The sequence below is a fragment of the Plodia interpunctella genome, chromosome 23, assembly GCF_027563975.2.
Source record: "Plodia interpunctella isolate USDA-ARS_2022_Savannah chromosome 23, ilPloInte3.2, whole genome shotgun sequence".
In the NCBI taxonomy this organism is placed as follows: Eukaryota; Metazoa; Arthropoda; class Insecta; order Lepidoptera; family Pyralidae; genus Plodia; species Plodia interpunctella.
This window is the reverse complement of record NC_071316.1, coordinates 467,703-491,884: the sequence shown is the minus strand read 5'-3', so window position 1 is coordinate 491,884 and position 24,182 is coordinate 467,703. Positions and strand designations below refer to the sequence as shown.

Sequence of the window (24,182 nt, the reverse complement as noted above, 5' to 3'; positions counted from 1 at the left end):
GAACTCTTTCTCTATATCGTCATCCAAAGTCGTCGTTTGAAGAAATAATTTTGCTGACATATAAAAAAGTGTATTATTATTGTAATAAGTAAAAAAATATTTTACCATAATTATTTTATAGTACAGTAACTACGGTGAGCGTATAGTTTTTATAGACAAGGTACTTGTAAAAATAAAACCAAGAAGAAATGTTTAATATTTTAATGTATTTCATGCTCATATTGCGCCCCGGGGCTTCGCTTTCGGGGTAAAAAGTAAGAAAGAAAACATTTATTTGCCAAAAACATGAGTACAAATATACAAATTGATGTCGCAATGAATTAAACCTACATGTTTTACCGAATATAGGTATGCAAATATAAATAAATAAAGAGGAGCATGCTATCCACTACAAATCCAAAACAAAAAAAAAGAATTATAATATATACTAACACTAAATTCTATCCGAGTCTATCATTAAAGAAATCATTTAAAGTATAATAACATTTATCAGTCAATAAAGACTTGAGGTGCTTTTTAAATAGATTTAAACTAGTACCTTATGTGTTATTCCAAATTATAACCCGTGTACCAAATTTCCGGTCAGTCAAAGCGAAGAATCCGTCCAATAGATTTTGAGTGAAACACACACATACATCGTACAAACTTTCGCATATTTGAAATTAGTTGAATTGAAATGGCTTATAATTTAAATTATTTTTTTTTTATTGTTGAGACAAAAAAAATAGAATTTCTATAATCAAATATTGATACTCTATTGTTGAAATTAAACTGTTCTTTTGTTAAAATATCACTTTTTTAACGCAGGAACTTGGGTGAAATGGTCTCAGAATGGGTGGGCCGATGACCCGCATGCGCTGGCGCATAGCGTCCCCAACCAGGACCGAATAATCCCGGAATTGCGGCTGATAGTTGATTCACGATCTGAAATTGAAAATAAATGGTAATCAGAAAACGTTAACATGAGAGAGAAATAGAATCAAAACGGATTCATACGCAAAAAAGTATTATTTTTTTCTTCATCACTACATAGATCCATACATATTCATCTTACATCCAATATCCAATAAAATTATTAATTTTATTAAAATTATTATTATTAATTATTAAAAATTGTGTGACAATTTTCAATAATTTTATTGGAAATACAAATTTTATTTTATTTATTCATTCAAATTTTGACATTTTTAATAATGATGTAAATTCGTCCTCATAATTTTTAATATATGTATAAGACCTATATTTGTTAATTGACGTCCTTGGAGAAAAGGCTGCGGTGAAGTTTGTTGCGCCGCTTCTTCTTCACCTGCGCTTTGGAAGCCGGCAGTAGACTTAGTTTAAGTAATTTTTTGACGCCAATAAGTGATGTATATCATTCTAAATAGAATAAAGTATTTTGAATTGAATTGAATAGGTAGTATAAAACAAAGTCGTTTCCCGCTGTCTATCTGTCCCTATACATGCTTTGATCTTTAAAACTATGCAATGGTTATTGATGCAGTTCTTGTAATTGTAACTTATAATATTGCACCAGTGCGAAGCAGTAGGTATGACATAATATAATGATTTCCAATTTTCACAAACTCAAATCTTACTTAATTAATGTTATGTTCTAATTATCAGTTTGCTAGAGAATTCTCGTTAACCACTTAGATAATATTGATAATTAATTGAAGACGTCACTACAAACAAACACGTTTGTACGGATAGGTCCGTAGGTTGACCTATATCCTTATTTATTTGTATACTAGCTTTTGCCCGCGGTGTCGCTTGCGGGGTTCCCCGCGGGAGCATTTATTTTTCCAGGATGGAATTACCCTGTCCTTCTCCGTGCTTCAAACAATATGTACAATTTCAAGAAGATTGGTTGAGTGGATAGAGAGTGAAGAGGTAATAAAGAAACTTCTTCTTCTTCATAGTCGCATTCCTCATGGCTGAGGGTCGTGGTCATTACGTGGAATTATACACACACAACAACTTTCTTGGCATTAGTAATGGAGTGGCTTGCCATTGCCTTCTCCATTTCACACACAAGTTAATAATCAACCAGTGTGCAGGTTTCCTCACGACGTTTTCCTTCACCAGAAGCAAGTGGTGGTTGATGAAAACTACTGGCACGAGTAGGATTACGCCATCACCGCTTCAAAGAAACTTACTTTGGCATTTATAATATTAAGATTAGGATTTCATAAACATTTACTATTACAAAAATATGTTTTTTTCCGAACTGATAAACAGCAATATGAATAGGTAGGTACATACTTCTTTCATCTGAACTGCATCAGCTACAACAGAAACCAGCAAAGATGACCTGAAATTTTTGAGAAACAATAAATTAAAACTCATATTTTCTTCATACAAAAAAAATTTACGGACCATAATAAGTAGCAAGGCTCTAAAACGAAACGCAACGAAACAAGATGAAACGAAGAGTTATGAGAAGCCATTTTCACCTCGATACAAAGAAAAAGGTTAAAACTGCAGGTTTTTTCATCATAATTATAACTAATCTCAAGGTTATACAGCTAAACATGGCTGTCGAGTCGACGAGTGGCTCCGTCTAGCCCGCAAGGGATAAAGACGTGATACTGTATGTATGTGTATTATTTCATCATATCAGCAGACCCGAGAGAGGAACGAGGAAGAAAGGGTAAAGTGCGCGTGTACTGAACAAAACAAAACAAACCTACTTAAAATTATATACATATATACATACCAATCTATATAAACTTACATATACATACCTATATCTACAATTCATCATGACAGAGAGAAGTATTAATTCTTTTCTTAAAAACTGATATAGAATTACAGTCACGTATATCAGATGGTATTAATTGTATGTACAAATAAACATTTTTGGTTTGATTTTTGGACGACCTCGGTGGCGCAGTGGTAAAGTTCTTGCCACTGAACCGAGAGGTCCTGGGTTCGAACCCCGGTCGGGTCATGATGGAAAATGATCTTTTTCTGATTGATGGTCTGATTGACGGTCTTGGATGTTTATCTATATATGTATTTGTTATAAAATGTAGTATCGTTGAGTTAGTATCCCATAACACAAGTTTCGAACTTACTTTGGGGCTAGCTCAATCTGTGTGATTTGTCCTAATATATTAATTAATTAATTTATTTATTTGACGATTTTAAAACGCAGTAATTTTTTATATATATATTTATTTGAAAAACAGACTTGAAATATTACAGAAGAATCTATCTATGTATCTAGGGAGGTGTCCGTGTCACCTGGGTAGTCAAAAAATATTGCATCCTGTCACATTTATCTTAGCTCTCTCTACACCGTAAGTTATAAAGACGTGATATTATCTCTGTATCACTTACTACTTAATACCGACCGACATTATCACCGAACTCAGATGCCGACACGAATGCGTTCGAGAAAAGCCGCCAAGTTCGGCGAACTGTTTGCCGATATTGTACAGCCGCATAATGCTAAGCTGTACGCTGTCGCCAAACTTTGGCGGATCCGGTACAGATTGCTGGTTTTTCATTGCGGTAAATAAAAGCACTCGTACTGACAACGCAATGTTCACGCATTCACGTCGGCATGTGTCTGAGTTCGGCAACAGTGTGGAACTGGCATAATAGTACAAATAGTGGCGTACTACCCGCTAATCACGCTTTTACAATGTTGTACAATAAAACAAAAGTAGAATAAAAATTACGAAGTTAGAATTAAATTATCTAAAGGCAAAGGTTGTAGCTACATTGCTCTGTTTACAATCAGAGAAAGAGGGTCATGTGTGTAAACCATAAAGGTTGGTTCACACCTAATGCGTAATGCGAAGCAGTACTCGTTTAAGGCCGGTACAAACTGCGTAACGCGTAAGCAATGCATTGTGTATTTTTCAGCACCTATAACGTACGTTATATAAAATAGTAGATGTGACATGTAAAGTCAGTGCTTTGCAACTAGCTCAATAGCGAACCAAATATATGCAGTACTAGATATTACTAAATTTTGAGATAAAATATAGCCTATAACAATCTTGGTTAATGTACCTTTCTAATGGTGAAAGAATTTTGGAAATCGGTTCGGTAGTTTCGGAGATTACCTGCCTCAAACACACAAAGTTACAAAGTCACAAACGCTTACCTCTTTATAATAATAGTATAGATTACATGTGACAGATTACATGTAAATTCATCTTGCTACTTTTCAGTCTCAATATTTTACTCCTAAGATGATTTATTAGCGCTAACATATATCGGAAAGTTCATTACCTGCCGATGCCGCCATAAGGATATATAATTACTATGAGGCAAACATTCTCATCATTGAAAATGTTCCTTTCAATTCATTATTCCAATTCACAACTTTTCATTTTGTATAATTTTTTCACAATAAATTCTATAGGTGTATAATTTATTATGGGTTTAGACGAGCGAAGCCGGGACGGGCTGCTAGTAAATATAAAGTAAGTTTCTACGTCTGATTCCCGCCCTAGTGTACCTACTATAGAAAGTCTAGTTCCTATCTTCCCGTGGTGTTGTAATAGACAGCATTTTCGTAAAATCAGAGCAGAATAATCAAAATTCAGATTTAGGGTTTAGGTCGTCACAATCGAGAATACAACCGAGAGAAAGGAGCACAAAATTCTACATATCTTAGGCTAGGACTCAGATCAACGTCCCAGAAGTACAGATAATAAAAATAACTAAGAATCACGTATTCAAAGAAAGACATTTTCACGATACATAAATAAAACGTTATAGTGTTGCGTTGCGCAATTCATTATTCTAATTCACAAATTTTCATTTTGTATAATTTCTCGTGTACATATTTTGTGATTAAGCATTTCTTTTACTGTTGTATCTTCTACTTTTTTCTACGGCAGCGAATCACATTGCTGGCAAATGTTGTGCTCGTTACTGGTGTTTAGGTATGTACCGCATTAAACTGCAACTACAATTTACTTACTATATTATATATGTAAATACTGTAAGCGTTCCTAATATTAAATGAATTATAAATAAATAAATAATAAATTATGAGGCGTTTTCGCAAGTCCAAATATAGACAAAAACATGTGCATTGCTTTTTTGTTATGGAGAACTTTTGGACACATATTCGAGTCTGCGGTGAGGTTCGTAGCGCCGCGTCTTCTTCACCTGGGGTTTGGGCGTCGGCAGTAGACTTAATTTTAAGTATATTTTGACGTCAATAATAGTTGATGTACTTAAGTTGAATAAATAATTTTGAATTTGAATTCTTATAAGAGGCATACATTTTAAGAAAGCACTACAATTATTCTGTAAAACCATGGAAGAACATGCTTTAGTTGATTGCAGATTAGTGAATGACTTTAGTATTATATAATCTGTCCATCTCGTCATACGTGGGCTAGATTAGCTCAGAATAGAGAGGGTTGGCGTAAAAGAAGAGAGATCTATCCTCAGCTTAGCATGAGATGATGACGATGTTATATGTATTTTTTTTGTGTGCCTTAACAATAAAAAAAAATAAAAAAAAAACAAAAGTTTGTCCGGTAATCTATTTAATATAATAATCGCGCACGCATATACATTAGGTATACGGTCTGTATCGGCAGCGTGTGGTTCGATGTCGTACGAGGCGACTAAGGGACACAAATCAGTAGACAACGATAGCATTCCCAAAGAGGGTTGACGCTAAACGGGCCGGTAGTAAAATCATAGCCAAATCTACCGAATTTAATGGCATTATTTTACGCTAACCCTAGGCCGTTACAGCTCCGAGTGACGGTTGCACTGCGGTCGACCGGCACGCGAATATTCGGAGAGATTAGGTCTGTACCGGCCTTAAAGCGGAGTTATAAAGGAAGTGGGCCATATCACTGTCCTTTGTTGTCAAGATAATATTATTATTGTGTGATCATTGTACCTATTATGAACTTGTAAGTAAATGAGTTACACTGCATTAACTGATAGGGAAAGTTGAACTTTAGTACTTTTATTGAACTCGATTGACAATGCCATAATATATACACTTGTATATGCCATAAATTGACTCTCTGTTCTTCGTGTTCCTGGTATCATTCGATGTTGTGACGCCGCGAAGCCAGAGACTTCATAGTCGTATTCCTCATGGCTAAGGGTCGTCGTTATTACGTAGAATGAAACACACACAATAATTTTCTTGGCGTTATTAATGGAGTGGTTTGCCATTGCCTTCTTCATTTCACACACAAGTTAATAATAATCAACCAGTGTGCAGGTTTCCTCACGATGTTTTCCATCACCGGAAGCAAGTGGTGGTCGATGAAAACTACTATACATGAGTCAGATTGGTATACAAACTCATGTGGCACGAGTGGGATTCGAACCTGGGACCTTTCGATCCACAGGCGGGCGTATTAACCATTACACCACCACCGCTTCACGAAGCCAGAGAACAGGGCTATAATAAAATTAAACATTATAATTTTGATGATTTCATTACGAAGATTACGTTAACCCTTGGGAATACTATTGTAGTCAATAAAATGACAACTCTGGTGCGAATACTATATTGTTGTTGCCTGCTAAAGCTATGTGTCCCTTAGTCGCCTCGTACGATAGCCACGCGAGGATATGGAGCACATACATAACTATCTATATCCAGTGGCGACTAAGGGATACATGATACTACTTTAAATTTTATTTTTTGAAATTTTATTTATAGAGTACATAACATACCTAGGTATGTTATGTACTCTATAAATATAATACATAACATACCTAGGTATGTTATGTTCTCTATATCCTCGCGTGGATGTCGTACGCGGCGACTAAGGGACACTACTACTTTAAATGTTATTTTCTAAATGTCGTTCAATTGTGTTCATAACGTTTTCGTGATAAAAACAAACATAATTTGATAATATTGCTAATACTATAAATCTAGTATATACTAGCGGCCCGTTCCGGCTTTGCTTGTGTAAAAACAAAATAATTTACACACTCATAATATCTATTTAAAAAACTCGCATCAAAATCCGTTGCGTAGTTTTAAAGATTTTACCAATAGGGACAGAGGAAGCGAATTTATGTATACTAGCTGCGCACCGGGGCTTCGTTCCTGTGAATTTCGGAATAAAAAGCACCCTATCTGTGTGTTATTCCAGATAGATTCTGCGTGAAAGAGTAACAAACATACATACATCCTCAAAAACTTTCGCATTTATAATATTAGCGGGATAGGATAGTGATATGGGGAACTTGATAGTTAACGTTTGATCTATCAAAATCCTCAAGGACCTAGATGTCATTTAGGTCAACCAGGACATTGTGTTACGCAACGAAGAAACACATACCTGACTTAATTCTTTGCAAATTCGCCCTTATTACCGCGTCATAAAGATCCTAATAGAGTAACTTGATATGCGGTCGACTGTACTTGTGTTTCTAAGAGAGTTGGTGGGAAAATTCTATGTCATCATAACACACTGGAAGTATTATATAATCTGTGTCATAACTCATCGTCAAAATATTGGATTTAGCTTATTTTTTTTTAGTAATAAATTGTTATTGACGTCTGCCATTGGACTTTGTGATCGCGATAAACCCAAAAACTACCGGACGGATTTTTTCACAATAATTTTAATAGATAGTGTGATTCCTGACGAAGATTTAGGTGTATAATTTATTATGGGTTTAGACGAGCGAAGCCGGGACGGGCTGCTGGTAAATATAAAGTGAGTTTCTACGTCTGATTCCCGCCCTAGTGTACCTACTATAGAAGGTCTAGTTCCTATCTTCCCTTGGTGTTGTAATAGACAGCATTTTCGTAAAATCAGAGCAGAATAATCAAAATTCAGATTTCAAACCGAGAGAAAGGAGCACAAAATTCTACATATCTTAGGCTAGGACTCAGATCAACGTCCCAGAAGTACAGATAATAAAAATAACTAAGAATCACGTATTCAAAGAAAGACATTTTCACGATACATAAATAAAACGTTATAGTGTTGCGTTGCGCTGAATCGCTCCAACTTGGCATCTCCTCTACATGCACCAAATTGGATACCGCGCTGTTAAAATTACGAGTTAAAACAGCCCAATTACTGTCATAAGCCAACTATACTGATTTATGTGGTTGGTATAATGGCCACTCGGGTTCCAATTGGTGATTTTGGTAAAGAATATACGCAGTCTCAAGATTTTACGAGATTTTTGTCACCGAAAGAAATGGTAACTGAGGCTAAATATAAATATGTGAATGCTTCTTTTAATGATACATGTAATGATGTATTTTTTGTCCTTTTCTCACGTTTGAGGTGATTTTTAGTGTTGATAGCTGTAGAATTAAATGGGCTGTTTAATAAACGTTTAATTTAGATAATCCGTGATCCTTAATGAAACCTTATAACCTAGTAGTTTACGTCGCCAATAGCAGCGACTAATTTCACCGGAGAGCGGAAACCAAATTGATTTGCACTGACTAAGATATTTAAAATTCCTTAAGACATGCAATATTTACATCAAAGATTGTAACTCCGAGCTATCATTAAGAACAAAGAATATTTAAATAATTGTAAATGTATATTTATTAGGTTTTGTGGTTGATATATTTAAGATCAATCAATTAATTTAAGAACTTTGTTCTTGTCGACGGAGCATTTTCCATCTAATTCTGTCCTCAGCCGTTAATTTCACCTCCCTATACGACACGAGCTCTGCCTTCTCTTTTATTTCATCTAGGAATGCCCTTCTTGGCTTTCCTTTTCCTCTTCTTGCTTCGATTTTTCCTTCAATCAGATATTTCATAAAGTTGTCGTGTCGTATAAGGTGGCCAAACATCTTTCCCCTTCTTGTCTCTATTGCTTTCAATGACGTTCTTCTCTCTTTGATCTTGTCTAGTACTTCTTCATTTGTTTTATTATCTGTCCAATTAATTATTTAGTATATTTATTAAATAATGGCATTGGGGGTTTGATTCTCCCGATTTGTTTAAAAAAATCGTTTTCCAAAAAAATATCACTTACTGAGTTTTGAAATAGAGCAGCCGCGTTATAGGTATAGTTTGTGTCTGTGGTATTCCACAAAATGTAGTTATCAAAATTTTTTGTATAAAAATATATTATCTTACTAAGAAAAAAATTATACCTAAGTCATAAGTTATTATGTTTACGACTTAGTAATATGTTCACTTAGTACTTTACTAATTACTTTATTTAATTTTATTTATTAATGACCAACAGCTTACGATTGCATAAAAACTTTAATAACATTATAAAACTACTTTATGACTTTCTATTAGACATGTATTTAATAAGTACTTCGAGTACCTATTAATTAAATAAATTAAATATATTGACACAAATACACAAATTGAGCTAGCCCCAAAGTAAGTTCGAGACTTGTGTTATGGGATACTAACTCAACGATACTATATTTTATAACATATACATATATAGATAAACATCCAAGACCCGGGCCAATCAGAAAAAGATCATTTTCCATCATGACCCGACCGGGGATCGAACCCGGGACTTCTCGGTTCAGTGGCAAGAACTTTACCACTGCGCCACCGAGGTCGTCAAAGATATAATTGTTGCGTAAAAATACAATTCCTCAAGTTTCCAATAAATGCTATTATCCCATAATATGTTATATACTTTATTGTCAAATCTTCGAGACGTTTCGACGTGATTGAATTGCAAGCGAACCGCTTTTAAAGTAGTTATTCCCAAGGAGGAATGACACCAGCCAGGTCGTAAAATCAGAGCTGAATCTTTGAAACTTAAAGGATATTTTTTTATCACAGCTCCGAATGCAACCGGCAACATGCGTATGTGAGAGAGAACAGCATTTAAAATAGAGTAAATAGTAGTAAAATCTTTATCTCAACCTTCTCCCTTGATTGAGCAAACAAGAGATTTTTTTAACAAATAATGCAATATACTCCTGAACAATGATTTGGTTTTCAACTTACCCGAATACCCATGCGGTTTGATAGCGATTGTGAGCCATTCGGCTGGGATGTGGAAGCACAGCTACTTAATTGCTGTTTTGCTGAAAAAATATAAATATATTTTCAAAAAAGGATCTATCTAAGAACTGTTAAAGATATTTTTGTTGTGTACCTTTCAACCACAAGTATACGATCTTAGAAAGGTAATGGAAATTCCTGTTAATCTCACATTTCAAGCTGTCTCTTGTGTATGTTAATTTTTCACGCAAAATTTACTGGAAATTTGGTACACGGTTAGAATATAACCTGGAATAACACATAGCGCATAGGGAATACTTTTTGTCCCGAAATTCCCACGGGATAATTATGTAGATTTAAATTCACAATAACAGTATAAAGTAAAATTTCCTTGTGTAGTTATTATACTTATTGTCGGAATAAATGTTACCTTTACTGCGTATCGAGTTTGTCATTGGTAACACTCTGGTGTCTGATTTATGACTACCAACCGCCATCTAGTGGCAAGTAGTCGCATACACACTAATTGTGAAAATAAATTAACAATCTAAAGTCTGATCTGTTACGATGTTTCCTTTCAACGTAAGTTAATTGTGGTCTATGAAAAAGCTACTAAATAAATATATGAGTCAGATTTCTTTTTAATAATATAATATATTAGGACAAATCACACAGATTGAGCTAGCCCCAAAGTAAGTTCTAGACTTGTATTATGGGATACTAACTCAATGATACTATATTTTATAACAAATACATATATAGACAAACATCCAAGCCAAATAGAAAAAGATCATTTTCCATCATGACCCGACCGGGGATCGAACCCGGGACCTCTCAGTTCAGAAGCAAGCACTTTACCACTGAGCCACCGAGGTCGACAGAACGAACAGACGAACTCAAAGAAACCTGGTGCTGTTGATCTCAGGCAGTCTTAGTCACTGGACCACTATCGCATTAAAATTAATGTCGAAGATGGATTTAAAAACGGTAAATTAAACTAGACATACCTACACATAAAGGTCAGTGATAGATAACTTGGTAATAACAACCTTTGGAACTATCTGGGTTTAACTAAAAATAGTATAGTATGTTAGATTATTAATTAATTACCTCAAAATTTGTAGTTCATTGTTCGTTTCATTGGCACAGTTGGTGAAATTCTTCAAATCATATCCTTCTATCTGAAACTGCTCAGGATTTTTTTAATTAAGATGAAAATACACTTAAATTAACAAGATTACACTGTAAATGTCTAAAATATTGCATGGATGGGTCATTTGAGGAGAATATTTTATAGAAATGTTGTATTTCTAATTCTTGTGCCGGCTCCACACTATCGCGGATTGGCGGCTTCGGCATACATTGCTGGTTTTTCATTGTGGTAAATAAAACCACTCATACTAACCACGCAATGTTCATGCCTTTGCGTCGGCATCTTTCCGAGTTCAGTGTGTGTTCGGCATTACTGAACTTAAATAATATTTTTGTTCGATCATATTAATATACAACGAAGAACATAAATAACTAAATTAGATCGAAATTATTTCTTTTCATGCCAATATAAGCCAATTTTACCAATTTCGGTATTGACAAAGTGGGTTTATTTTAATGAATTGAATGTTCTTTTTTTTCTTAGAAATCCGTCTTGTATTTCAATGGAAAAATAACTAGATACAAATAAAACTAAAAATATACAAATATCCCACAAATTACCAGCCCGCAATTCGGGGATATTCAACGAAAATGAATATCTTTACGAAAACCTTTAAAACATAAGATTTAAATCATAAACAGTTTAATAGAAAGTTGATCATGAGCAAAACTTTGGTGTTATAAAAAATGTTTTCCAATGACAAATTAAATTAATGATTTGTAATGTATGAATATTTTAACATAAATTAATCGAAAAAGAATAAGTGTAAGAGAGAGTATATTGAAAATTTCTTCACATTAAATTACAACTAAAAGAAAATTCAATAGAAACGAATTAAGTCATAATATAAATTATTTACCTCATCTGCAATTTTATAAAATATAAACCGAATATTAACTGAGAAAGACAAAACGAATATTCCAAGAACTAACAAAGCGAACTAACTTTGGATTGTTTTAACGATAAGTCATTCAGATAAGGATAACAATACGACCCGATATTAAATGGTAGATATTGATAAGGTAATCATGTTAACTGTCAAGTAGGCTGAGTATGCTCTGTCTGGGCCACAGGGAATCAGGTCCCGAATATTGGGGATACAACTTGGGGATAAATTTCGTTAATTATTATGAAGAAATATGTAATTAACAGGTAATTTGTCATTATTTATTACACTTTCAGCCATGAAATAATTTCAAACTAATGAAAAATGTCATTAAATTATTCACTGATATATTTTTTACATTCACCATTTGATGCTATTACTCTAAAAAATCTTAAATAGACACAAAAAAGTATAGAATTTTCTGTTGACCACTATATTCGTAAAAAAAAACGTTATATGGTGAATGAAAAATTATGACAATATTGTGTTGCGATACCATGGCTGGTGTTTTAAGAAGCTGTCCTAGCATTCTTCTTAGCGTCATTAGTTAATCTTTTCATCACCAACTTAACCTCTATTAGGGATAGCTATGTTTTCGCGTACTGTGATAATCTGATGCTATGTCTTCTGTCAATGTCTCAGTTGTCTGATCTTTTCACCTTAAAGCCTCTAACCTTTATGAGCTATAGCTATGATCTCTCTCATAGCGTGTTCGTCGTGGGGCTCCTCCCGGGGCGCGGGGTCCGCAGCCCGGGCGAGGATCTGTCGCACCACGTCGTGCGGGGGCGCGCCCTGCGGCGTCGGTCGCGACGTCATCCCCAGCTGTGGACAAGACGAGATGTACATATTATGTTTCTTCATCACTTGTGCTTTGGAAGTTGGCATTGTTTTTTGTGGCCTAGTAAATAGATATACTTAACCTGGTCCAACGGCTTAACGTGCTTTCCGAAGCACAAAGAAGCTAAGATAATAATTTTTTTAGGCCGAGCGCGCAAGAAACTGCTCTATTCATCTCCATAACTAAATACACATACTTTAAATTGTAGTACAATCTTATTGTAGTACCTATCAAATATTTTCTCAGTAATTATAGGTATATCTATATTATTTTTGAGAAAATAAATTCTTTGAACCTTTGATGGTTTGGTATCCAAATGTGAAAAAAATAAATATTTGGCCTTGATAATACGGGAATTGAAGGATTCCTTTGCTCCACTCCACTGGAGAGCTGTGGTTTTTACTACAGAAAGTATAATTTGAACAGTAAATTAGAGATCGTCTATAAAATTTTCATATTTGCCAGTAAATTTGATTGCGACACATAAACAAAACACTCGTGGATTAAAATCGAATGTTACCTTAATGGATCTGAAGTGATAGGTTACGCTTTTGATCGCCTTGTCTACCTGAAACTTGATGCGGTACTAGATCTCGGAGTAAAGTAACATACGCATTACCAACAAAAAAATACGCATAGTTATTACCGGACAGAATGATGAGATATGAAATGGAATGAGAATGAGAAAGTATTGTGTGTATGGAACTTAAAATTTATAACAAAATTCCACAACAAATTAAAGATCAGAATTTAAATTTATTTAAAAAGCACCTCAGGTTCTTGCTGATAGATAAATGTTATTATAATTTGAACGATTTTTTTAATGATAGATTTAGATTAAAAATTTAGACTCTTTTATTTATTCGATTTTGTTTTGTGGGATGATAGCATGCTCTCCATTTAAATTTGCATACCCGTGGACGGTGAAACATGTAGGATTAAGTTTATCTTTTAACACTACATTGTAAAAAAATGTAAACTCATGTTTTTGCAAATAAATAATCTTTGTCTTTGTCTATGAGCTTTAATCCGCTCCAAGCGCTTGGAGTCGGCGGACTCCGACCATGGTGCAAGCAATCGTCACAGGATAACAATGATCAATCTATCTTGACTCTGTACTAGTTAAAGTGGTGGTGTAATTTGACAACCTCGGTGGCGCAGTGGTAAGGTTCTTGCCACTGAACCGAGAGGTCCCGGGTTCGATCCCCGGTCGGGTCATGATGGAAAATGATCTTTTTCTGATTGGCCCGGGTCTTGGATGTTTATCTATATATGTATTTGTTATAAAATATAGTATCGTTGAGTTAGTATCCCATAATACTTTGGGGCTAACTCAATCTGTGTGATTTGTCCCAATATATTTATTTTTATTTATTTTTTAATGGTTAAGATCGCCTGTGGATCGAAAGGTCTCAAGTTCGTATCCTACTCGTGCCATATGAGTTTGTATACCAATCAATCTGACTCATATATAGTTATTTTCATAGACCACCACTTGGTGAAGGGAAACATGGTGAGGAAACCTGCACATTGGTTGATAAACTATCAAACTATATATAAACTATCAGTTCACTAGTATGTACGCGACACGCGACTACCTACCATTAGATGGCAGAAAGTAGTCGTAAAGGTCATGTCAGATGCCTTTAGGCGACTTGAATTAAATCTGACACCAGTGTTTGCAATAACACACTCGATATGATGATGGTGACTAGTTACGGTAGTTGTCGTCACACTCACCTTGGCCAGAATGTGAGCCTTGATCCGCTCCAAGCGCTCGGAGTCGGCGGACGCTCGGCACGGCGCCAGCGCGAGCGCCGCACACACAAGCAGCCAGGCGCGCATGGGCGCCTAGCCGGCAAGCGCACTCAGCCGGCGCCATCGAAGCCGCGCCAACGCGACATCTCCGCGCCTGGAACCACGAAAAACGTTTTCTCATTAACTAGCTCCGGTGTTACCCACGGACTGTCATTCGTTGCGATTATTAAAAAAAAATACATTTTTAATTTTATGCACAGTAGCGACATCTACCTCATGAAGCGCCACTGATTATCAGACTATCTGAAAAAATCCTAAGGGAATCGCATATTGTCGGGACACGTACTATATGAGTTGAAACTAATATTCGCTGTTGGGTTATACTGAATTCGATTCGGAGCTCACCTTTTACCGCGGTCGAAGCCTAGTGATATTCAACTTTGAGGGACTTTATGTATGATAAAAACGCCATGGCCTGTGATTATGACGGCGCGTGTATTGTTACCGTCCTAGAATTTGCCCACTACAAAACCTGCCGTGGATACCGCACGTACGAGGCTAGTAAGAGCCGGGTCAGTTGGGAGGCATTAGAGCTGACATTCCTAAAGTTGACGAACGCTAGACGGCCGTTCGCAAAACACCTGAATCTTAAAAAAATGTGGGTTTTAAAATTCAAATTCAAATCATTTATTCAGAAATTAGACCTTCACAGGCATAGCATCAGTGTATAATTTAATGAAATTATTGTGATTTGTATCTAGAATTAAATTAAATAACATAGGAAGGAAGGAGCGGAGTCTCCTGGCACAAGCATATTTTTGCTTAAAAGGAGGCTCCAGCAACATGCACAACCATTGTAATTCATAGATACCCAATAAACATATTTTATTTTTTATTTTTTTTATTATTTTTACAGGCACTTTTTCTCGTCAATCTTTATATTTATAGTTATTTCTCACAAGCTACAAACTACTGGCATTTCGGGACGACCACTGCTGAGAAGAAATGTCGAAAGAAACTCATTTGAACAGTGTTGGTCCCTATCATGCCAGATCGGCTTACCATTATTGTTTCTTACAATGTTTTTTTTTCTTTCTAATAATATATAAAAGTACATAATGTACATAGTCAAAAGGTATATCAAAACAGGTTATGATTGTGATATATATATATACAGACTAGTCAATAATGATTAAGATGAAACCAAAGTGGGTCAAACCCATTAACTGGCCCGTTAAAATAATTGTCTGCGTTGAACAGTTTATTTGCGCAGTGAAACCCGTCTGCTTACTTTACAATTGCAGTTATTTTTCTGTCTTAAACTCAGGTCTATATAGTTTGTGTTAGAACCGATTTTAAAGGCAATAGGAAAATTCTAGAATTTACAGTTATATATAGCTTTTGCTCGCGGCTTCGCCCGCGTGATATTCATAGTAAAATCTCGGTCATTTTTTAAGGAAAATTATCAAGAGTATGTTTACCAATTTTCAGCTTTTTATTTTGAAATTTATATTCAGTTACATAGTATCTTTCGTTTTTTTTTGTAGGGGTTGTGGGTAAATTTTCAGAAAAATCTGAATCACCTATTCATTTATTTGTTGTATATAACCAAAATCCAAATTTTCAAGTCACTAACTTCAACAATGTAGAATTTTCATATAAAAGGTTTTCACCCCCTTCGGGGTAGAATTTCCAAAAATCCTCGCTTAGTGCTCGCCTACATTCCCCAAAATTTTCTACTTCCTACGACCAGTAGTTTCGGCTATACAGTGTCTGTCAGTCTGTCACTTAGTAACGGAAGAGTTTTATAAATATTGATTATACTCGTATTTCTCCTTTTGGTGTTCGGTCTTTTGAGGCTCGCGTGGGAATATAGATCCAACACGGCTTTGGAGACTTTCGCCAAGACCCGCTCCCGGATATATTAATGTTTATAATTATAGACATAATTATATTATGGCTTTATCTATCTTATTGCGACATAATGCAGTGAAGTCCGTTGTGCTGCACTGAAGGTCCCGGGTTCGGGTTCGAAACCCATTCAGGTCAAATTCAAATTAGAATTTGACTCACCTCAATATGTGTGATTTGTCCCTATAAATTTATTTATTTTAGACGAATTCGGTGGCGCAGTGGTAAAGTGCTTGCCTCTGAATCGAGAGGTCCCGGGTTCGATCCCCGGTCGGGTCATGATGGAAAATGATATTTTTCTGATTGGCCCGTGTCTTGGATGTTTATCTATACATTTGTTATAAAATATAGTATCGTTGAGTATCCCATAACACAAGTCTCGAACTTACTTTGGGGCTAGCTCAATCTATTGTGATTTGTCCTAATATATTTATTTATTTATTTATTTATTTACCTACTTTACAGGGCCTTTTCAAAGGCACAACAATAAAGCTTTTACAACCACAACGAAGTTTAAGAAATACTTTTATTATACACCTACGAAAATATGTTATGGCATTTTTTGATAGACAACACTCAACGGCCCACACATTGCTATAAAAATCTCGTAGGCGGATAGATTATGACTCAACAAGGACATAATTTTTTCTCTTTACGATTGCGATAATTTTTTCCAAGCAAAATGATTTTGCGGACTTTTTAGCAGATCCTCACAAACTTTCCCATTTGTAATATTAGTAGAATTCATTTATGTTTCAGTTGACTCAAATAATCATAAAGCAATTCTAAAACACAAATTCAAATAATATATTACAGACAGACAGACAGACTGAGACAGGGACAAAAGCATACAAAGTAAAAACGCATAAAAATTAACATTAACATAAAATCCTATTCATTTCGTATCAGCAAATTTCGTAGCTAATCGTAGCCGCCCCCTACGACAATGCTACGAGTGCTACGAAGGTTCAACAGCGAGCTTTTGAACTATCAAATTACAGTAAATGAGGTGTCTTTGACAATATGAATAGAAAAATAATACTATCGGTGATGTGGCGTGTGGATTTCGTACGAGGCGGGTAAAGGACATATACCCAAGAGGCCAAAATAGCATTTCTAGGAATGATTGACGTCAGGCTCGCTGCAGGTTGTAAAATAACAGCAGAATCTTGTTTGTTTGGGCTTCGCAGCGTCACAGCCCCGAGTGAAACCGGAAACAAGTGGACACTTTCTGTCATTTTGAGATATCTAAGGTCAATACTTTTTATAGCACTAGAATATTTTCAAGGAACACTACGACAATATCGTCACTGCACATTAGGTAAGGCTGTTAGCGGAGCCTGGGCTCGAACGCTTGACGGCTGAAGAAGAAACCAGGAAAATTAACTAATACCAATCAACTGAGGATAGAGAGATTTGACAAAATTAAAATATATATATAATTAGCTTTATGTTCCTCTAGGTTATAAAATAATATTATTAATGTGGAAGTGTGTTTGTTTGTCCTTTTCTCACGTCTATACAGAGCATTGGATTAAGGTGTTTTTTAGAGCCGAAGGCGCGGGCATTAGCTAGTTAATTAATAATTAAACATATAATACAAAAGACTCACCTAAAAAGTTTCATTTCTCAAACCACTCGATATCAAAAACCAAACAAAAACTTCCAATACGGCTTTCAATAAAATTATGAAGCAAAATGTCGATTAATACTAAAAGCTTCCCAGTATGGAGCTTTCATTTATACCTCGGGAAAGCCCACACAAGCTCGTGTTAATTTTGGATACAGCTGGGATGATCCAGGTTGGTCACAGACATATTGCATTAAACTAGATGAGATACGTACTATATTCGTTTCCGTTTTTATTTGGCTATGATTTTACGACCAGTCAACCCTCTTCGAGAAAACCATTGTTGCCCATCAGCTGTCAGGGTAGCATTTATTCCCTTAGACTCCTTGATTATTTTTTAGTTTTATTGTGTACTTACATTGTTTATTACTGATAAAAAATTATACTTAAATTTATATTAAAAAAAAATGGTAAGCCTTCTGGCATAATAGGGACCAACACTGTTTGAATGAGTTTCTTTCGGCATTTCTTCTCAGCAGTGGTCGTTCCGAAATGCTAGTAGATTGTAGCTTTGGTAAATATCATTTAATTTAGAATATGACGTGTATGTATTCAGAAATTACGCCTTCACAGGTACTCTTTACCTGTGAAGGCGTAATTTCTGAATACATGATTTGATTTTGATTTTAACGCTGACTCCGGGCTTCGAAGCGTCACAGCCCATAGTACAACTGAGAACAAAACGATGAAAGAAGTAGAAATGTGATTAACTAGACACCATTCATTCTACTCTCTCCCGTGAAGCCACGTCACGCTGTAATTGGTTGAGTTAATTGACAAAAATTTGAATGACTTAAATCGAATTAAAGACAAGAATGCGTGGAGGAATTTAGGGTAGGCTTTTGCCCAGCAGTGGGACTTAAACAGCTGGAAAAAACTCATATCTACGCTGGATCTTTTCCTGTCTCATCTAGATGAGCAACTTTATATCTCCATCTGTAAGTTCACGTATCGTTCGTGGGCGAGTTTTCGGTCTGTTGCTATGTACAATTCTCAATATGATCCGTGTGTTCGTATAGTAATTATTATGAATTAACTATATCTAAGACTAGATGTTGCCCGTGGCTTCACTCCCGTGGGAATTTAGAGATAAAATATAGCCTACAGCAATCTTGGACCATGCACTAATGGTGAAATAATTTTTGATATAGGTTTCGTGGTTTCGGAGATTCCCCGCCTCGAACATATAAATCCAAAAACTCACAAACGCTTACCTCTTTATATAATAGTGTAGATAAATTTAATTACCTAACAATATTGTCCTATATTTCAGAATTAGCCCAAACAAATCAAATCATTCAGTAATTAGACTTTCACAGGCCCTTTTTCATGTCATTTTTTATATTAAATAGTATTTTTTCACAAGCCACAAACTACAAGCATTTCGGAACGATCACTGCTGAGAAGAAATGCCGAAAGAAAGTCATGAACCTTTTTTATTTTGAAAGATTAATATAACTATAATATCTTTCGTAATTAATGGTCGATATCTTGACAGGCATATAGCCTGTCTGTCTGTCAGTGATAAAGCTTTATTATAAGAAATAAATATGTCTGTTATATAAAGTACAGACCTTTCACATTAGCATATACATTTTGCCACGTCACGGCCGTTGAAACCAACCCCTCAATTTTGTGATTGAAATACCATTCGGATTGTTAAGTATCATTACAACAAGCAAATTATAAATAACATTGAGGTTAATATATAAGTCTGTGTAAGTAATAAGGTCTGGCTTTGCCGCTCCAGAAGGGGCAAACCCAAGAAGTGCTGGCTTGATGTCGTCAAGGATGATATGCGTGACAATGATCGATAAACGTAAGAAAGCGGATTCGGCTCCGACGCTCAACGGCTAAGAAAGAAATCCGGAATAAGAAATAAGAAAGAGAGAGAGGTTTATAATTACATAAAAAAACACAGACACGAAAAACTTGCAACACCTTTTTGTTTGTGTCGTTATTAAATATTAAAATAAACAGAAGCGCGCTTAAAACTTAACATATTTAGCTTGCGCTCTATATTACAGGAAGCGTGACATCACATACGCTCTACCTTTTTTACACCCCTGCGATACTTCGACTATAGGAAGTAATTAATGTAAGCAATGTGTAGTTTGCGTGTGGGTGTCGATAATTGGTCCTACGGGTGTGACCTTTCTTTTTACGTGTATCGTGAAAGTGTCAAGGGCATTACATTGTGTTTCCGCCATTATGCGCCTTCACGCGCTAAACGCTGTCGTTTCGATTGGATTTTTAATGTAAGTTTATTGGTGCTGGAGAAGGATGGCAAAAAAGCTGAGCTCAGCAGCGACAGATCATCTCCTAGTCATCTTTGATAGTCTTTCCGAAATGATAGTAGTTTGTATCTTTGAGAGATTGAGAAAGTAAGTAATTCAAAATTTGATGTGAAAAACTGCCTTTGATGCCTAGGGTGCCTTGAACTAAATTCCGTATGGGGCTTAAGCCATAACGCACAATTTTTCTATAAAAATAGTCTAGAATACTTAGGTACTTGATTTTAAACATACATACAAACTTTTACTATGTTCTCTTTTTATACAGAAATTGTGTATAGTTGTTAGAAAATTGAACAATCGCTCTGAAAACTGCGACGAACTTCGCAAAATATTTCACTAAAGTTTGTGTAGAAAAAGTTGTGGAATGCTTTATCATATCCATTCGTTATATCCAAGGAATCTGACCGAGTTTCCGAGGTATGAATAATGAGATTAGACTAGCATTTTAAGCGAGTATGAGTTGAAATTGAGTTTGAGACTATGGTTTCATTCTTGAAATGAAATGAAATTTTATTAACTATAATATAAATTTGCTATATTGCTTATACAATTGGTCCCACACTAGGCAACACGCCTGTCCTATGGTAACCAAAGTTATAGACCATAATTATAACGTTATAAGTAGCCGACAATAGGTTTACAGTAGAAGTTACATGTTATACAATCATTGAAGTCAGATATAATATTATATATTGAATCAGATATAATAATTGAAGTTAAAGATACAACGGGGCAACGCTGCCAGTATACTGGGCACATTGCCTCCCTGTGGCACGTTGGAAGATTATTTTTATTTATAAAACGGGATTTTTGTATTTGTGTTTATTAAGTGAGCATATTAATCCTTATGATATAAAATTAATTTATAAGATACTACTTATTTAAAAAAGAAAGATAAAGTGCTCATTTTTTTATCAAAAGAATCTTCAGCTTTGTCGTCAGATAGAAAGGCAGCCGGTTGTAAAACCCTAACCGAATCTTTCAATTTTTAAGGTTATATTAATTTAATCTAACGGGGCGTAAGTAACATTTTTAAATTGGAATAACAAGGCCCTAACCGAATCTTTCAATTTTTAAGGTTATATTAATTTAATCTGACGGGGCGCAAGTAACATTTTTAAATTGGAATAACAAGGCCCTAACCGAATCTTTCAATTTTTAAGGTTATATTAATTTAATCTGACGGGGCGCAAGTAACATTTTTAAATTGGAATAACAAGGCTGTCAGCATTTCCTGCAATCACTGCAAGCCATGCATTATTTGTACGGCCTTTCTAAATATAAGACAGCTATTGATCTTTTTGTTTTCATTGAACGTATTAACATTTATTTTCATGCCTGTCGTTACAAGTTGGAATTGAAACAAACTGAAACAAGTTTTTTACAAAAATTACATTTTTGACACAAGCATTTTTATGAAACTAAATGTTGCCTTGGGCTTCGCTCTCATGGGAATTTTGAGATAAAATATAGCTTATAGCAATCTTGGATAATTTATCTGTGTAATGATTAAAGAATTTTTTGAAATCGGATCGGTAGTTTCGGAGATTACCCGCCTCAAAAATACAAACTCACAAACGCAAACTTATCTCACATATTCCACCAGAACATACATACATTATATAATATTACAAGTAAAAAAAATGAAGCGGGTTGCACTCCACGAGTGCCGGCAAAAGTGAAAAATTAACGTTGTGCATTTTTGAAGTCTTATGAACTTTCTATCAGGTCACGTGTCCTGACGCAAGTTTTTTTTTACCCATCACGATAAGTGCACAAAGCCGCTAAAACAGTTTTCACTTCAACAAGCTTGTAATAAAAATAAATTAACAATAAAACACAACGCGTAACAATCACAGTCTCGTAATGTCACAGACTAAAAATCTATGACAAGATGACAGCTAACAATGAGTGCCATTTAAAAAGGCGCGACATTCTTAACCTTTTCAGGTTCACATCCTTTGGGGGGAAGTTCTTAAAGTAAGGTAACTTTAAGAACTTCCCCCCAAAGGATGAACCTTAATTAATAGCTATCAGTTAAGCTCCCCTCCACTATAATTTCCCGCAGCAGGAAAACACCTGAACTAATAAAAACAAAGATTAACCCCTTTTTGTTAAGTAGGTAATGACTGATGGAACCTGAAAACCCTATGCGAGGCAAAATGAACTTTATACAAAAAATATGTTTATATATGCTTCAGTTCTAATATCACTATTACTATATATTATAAAACAAAATTCTTCTACTGCGTCTGTTTGTACGTGATAAACTCTAAAACTGCTGGTCGGATTTTTGTGTGATTTCTGAAGATGGTTTAGGTGCATAAATTATCATGTTTTTACCCGCGACGGGTCGCTTTAAAATAAATTATTTAGTGTCCATTTTGTTACTAGTCTATGTACATTTATGAATGTAATTTAAAATTGTGTGTTTTGAATTTGAATTTGTGAGTGGCCAAGACTTTATGCTACGACGATTTATTGCTATCGCTATCGTTCGCTACGTTCGTTCGATACACAGCAAGTCGCAGTAAGCATCGCGTAGTCTGTCTTCGTGGTAAGTGTGAACGCAGCATTACATCCTTCGGGTGCAAATAACGTGATGAAAATACGATATATATTTGATAATTTTCAGGTAGTTCAATATAAATTAAGTAAAAAAAGGACGTGTCGAAATTCTTGCCACACCAATCAATAAACTATTAATATGAACCCGTCGCGCACGCATTTGATACACAATAGATAAATAATAATTGTTTGAGCGGCGCTTTTGCACCGGTTCGCAAGTTGCAAACTGATGGCAAATCCGCACTAAACCCTCGTCTGTGGTCTAACAACTGTAGATGCTGATTACCGTGCGAAGCGGAGACGGAAACGTAGGAAAGAGGACCCTGGGCTCCGACGCTTAATGGCTGCGGAACAGACCGAGTATACGCTTATACGAGAGACTATAAGAGATTCGAATAGAAACAAATGTTTAATTCCAAATCAAAATCAAATCAAAATCAAATCATTTATTCAGAAATTAGGCCTTCACAGGCACTTTTTCACGTCATAATCTAAATTAAATGATGTTTACCAAAGCTACAAACTACTAGCATTTCGGAACGACCACTGCTGAGAAGAAATGCCGAAAGAAACTCATTCAAACAGTGTTGGTCCCTATTATGCCAGAAGGGCTTACCATTTTTTATATATAAACACATCGAGATAGCATCAAAAAGTTACCACGCGAGGGGAAAGTTTCGTGCATTAGTGTTGTAACTTTGCAAGTTATATATCATTGCACAATTTTCCTGTGAATGGGCATTCACAGGAAAATAGCTTTCTTCGTGTAATATTAGGCTATCCCACAGATATGAGAACGTTATATTGTAATGTTCCTATATCTGTTCCATAATGTTCTATATTCACTGTGGAATCATGCACGGCACGCGAATAGTCACATTGTAATAATCTACAAAAAATATTTGCATTACATAACCATTTTGTCATGGTACATTCGTGTAGTAAAGCTACTAACAACAGTTCTATCGATATTATTCTGATCCCCAAAAAAAAAATTGTCTTTAACAGACACACTTTTACGTCAAATTTATATGTTTTACAATATTTATATTTGTCTCAAAAACCTACAAACTATGCTTACATCCTGTCTTACATATTATAAAACAAAGTCCTCATGTCCTTTGCGGCCTGTCCTGTGTGTTTGTCTGTTCGCGATAAACTCATAAACTAGAATTTTGAATTGAATATGAGTTTGGGCCATGACCCACCACGTGGGCCTATTGCTGAT

General features: G+C 35.3%; 1 protein-coding gene across 3 annotated transcripts in view; it reads right to left on the bottom strand.

Annotated features, from left to right (window-relative positions):
* Positions 1–186: 186 nt before the first annotated feature.
* LOC128680206 (uncharacterized) overlaps positions 187–24,182 on the bottom strand; it is a 58,004-nt gene continuing 34,008 nt past the window's right edge. For 2 of the 3 annotated variants that reach the window (XM_064436777.1, XM_064436776.1), the window contains exons 2-7: positions 14,531–14,702; positions 12,627–12,774; positions 11,024–11,100; positions 9,917–9,996; positions 2,263–2,311; positions 187–924 (exon numbers count right to left, since the gene is read on the bottom strand). In XM_064436777.1, coding sequence (XP_064292847.1) covers positions 11,081–11,100; positions 12,627–12,774; positions 14,531–14,635 — 273 coding nt within the window. In that variant the 5' untranslated portion in view covers positions 14,636–14,702 and the 3' untranslated portion in view covers positions 187–924; positions 2,263–2,311; positions 9,917–9,996; positions 11,024–11,080. Of the gene's footprint in view, positions 925–2,262; positions 2,312–9,916; positions 9,997–11,023; positions 11,101–11,925; positions 12,775–14,530; positions 14,703–24,182 lie in introns of all 3 variants that reach the window. The other variant, XM_064436778.1, reaches the window with a different exon arrangement.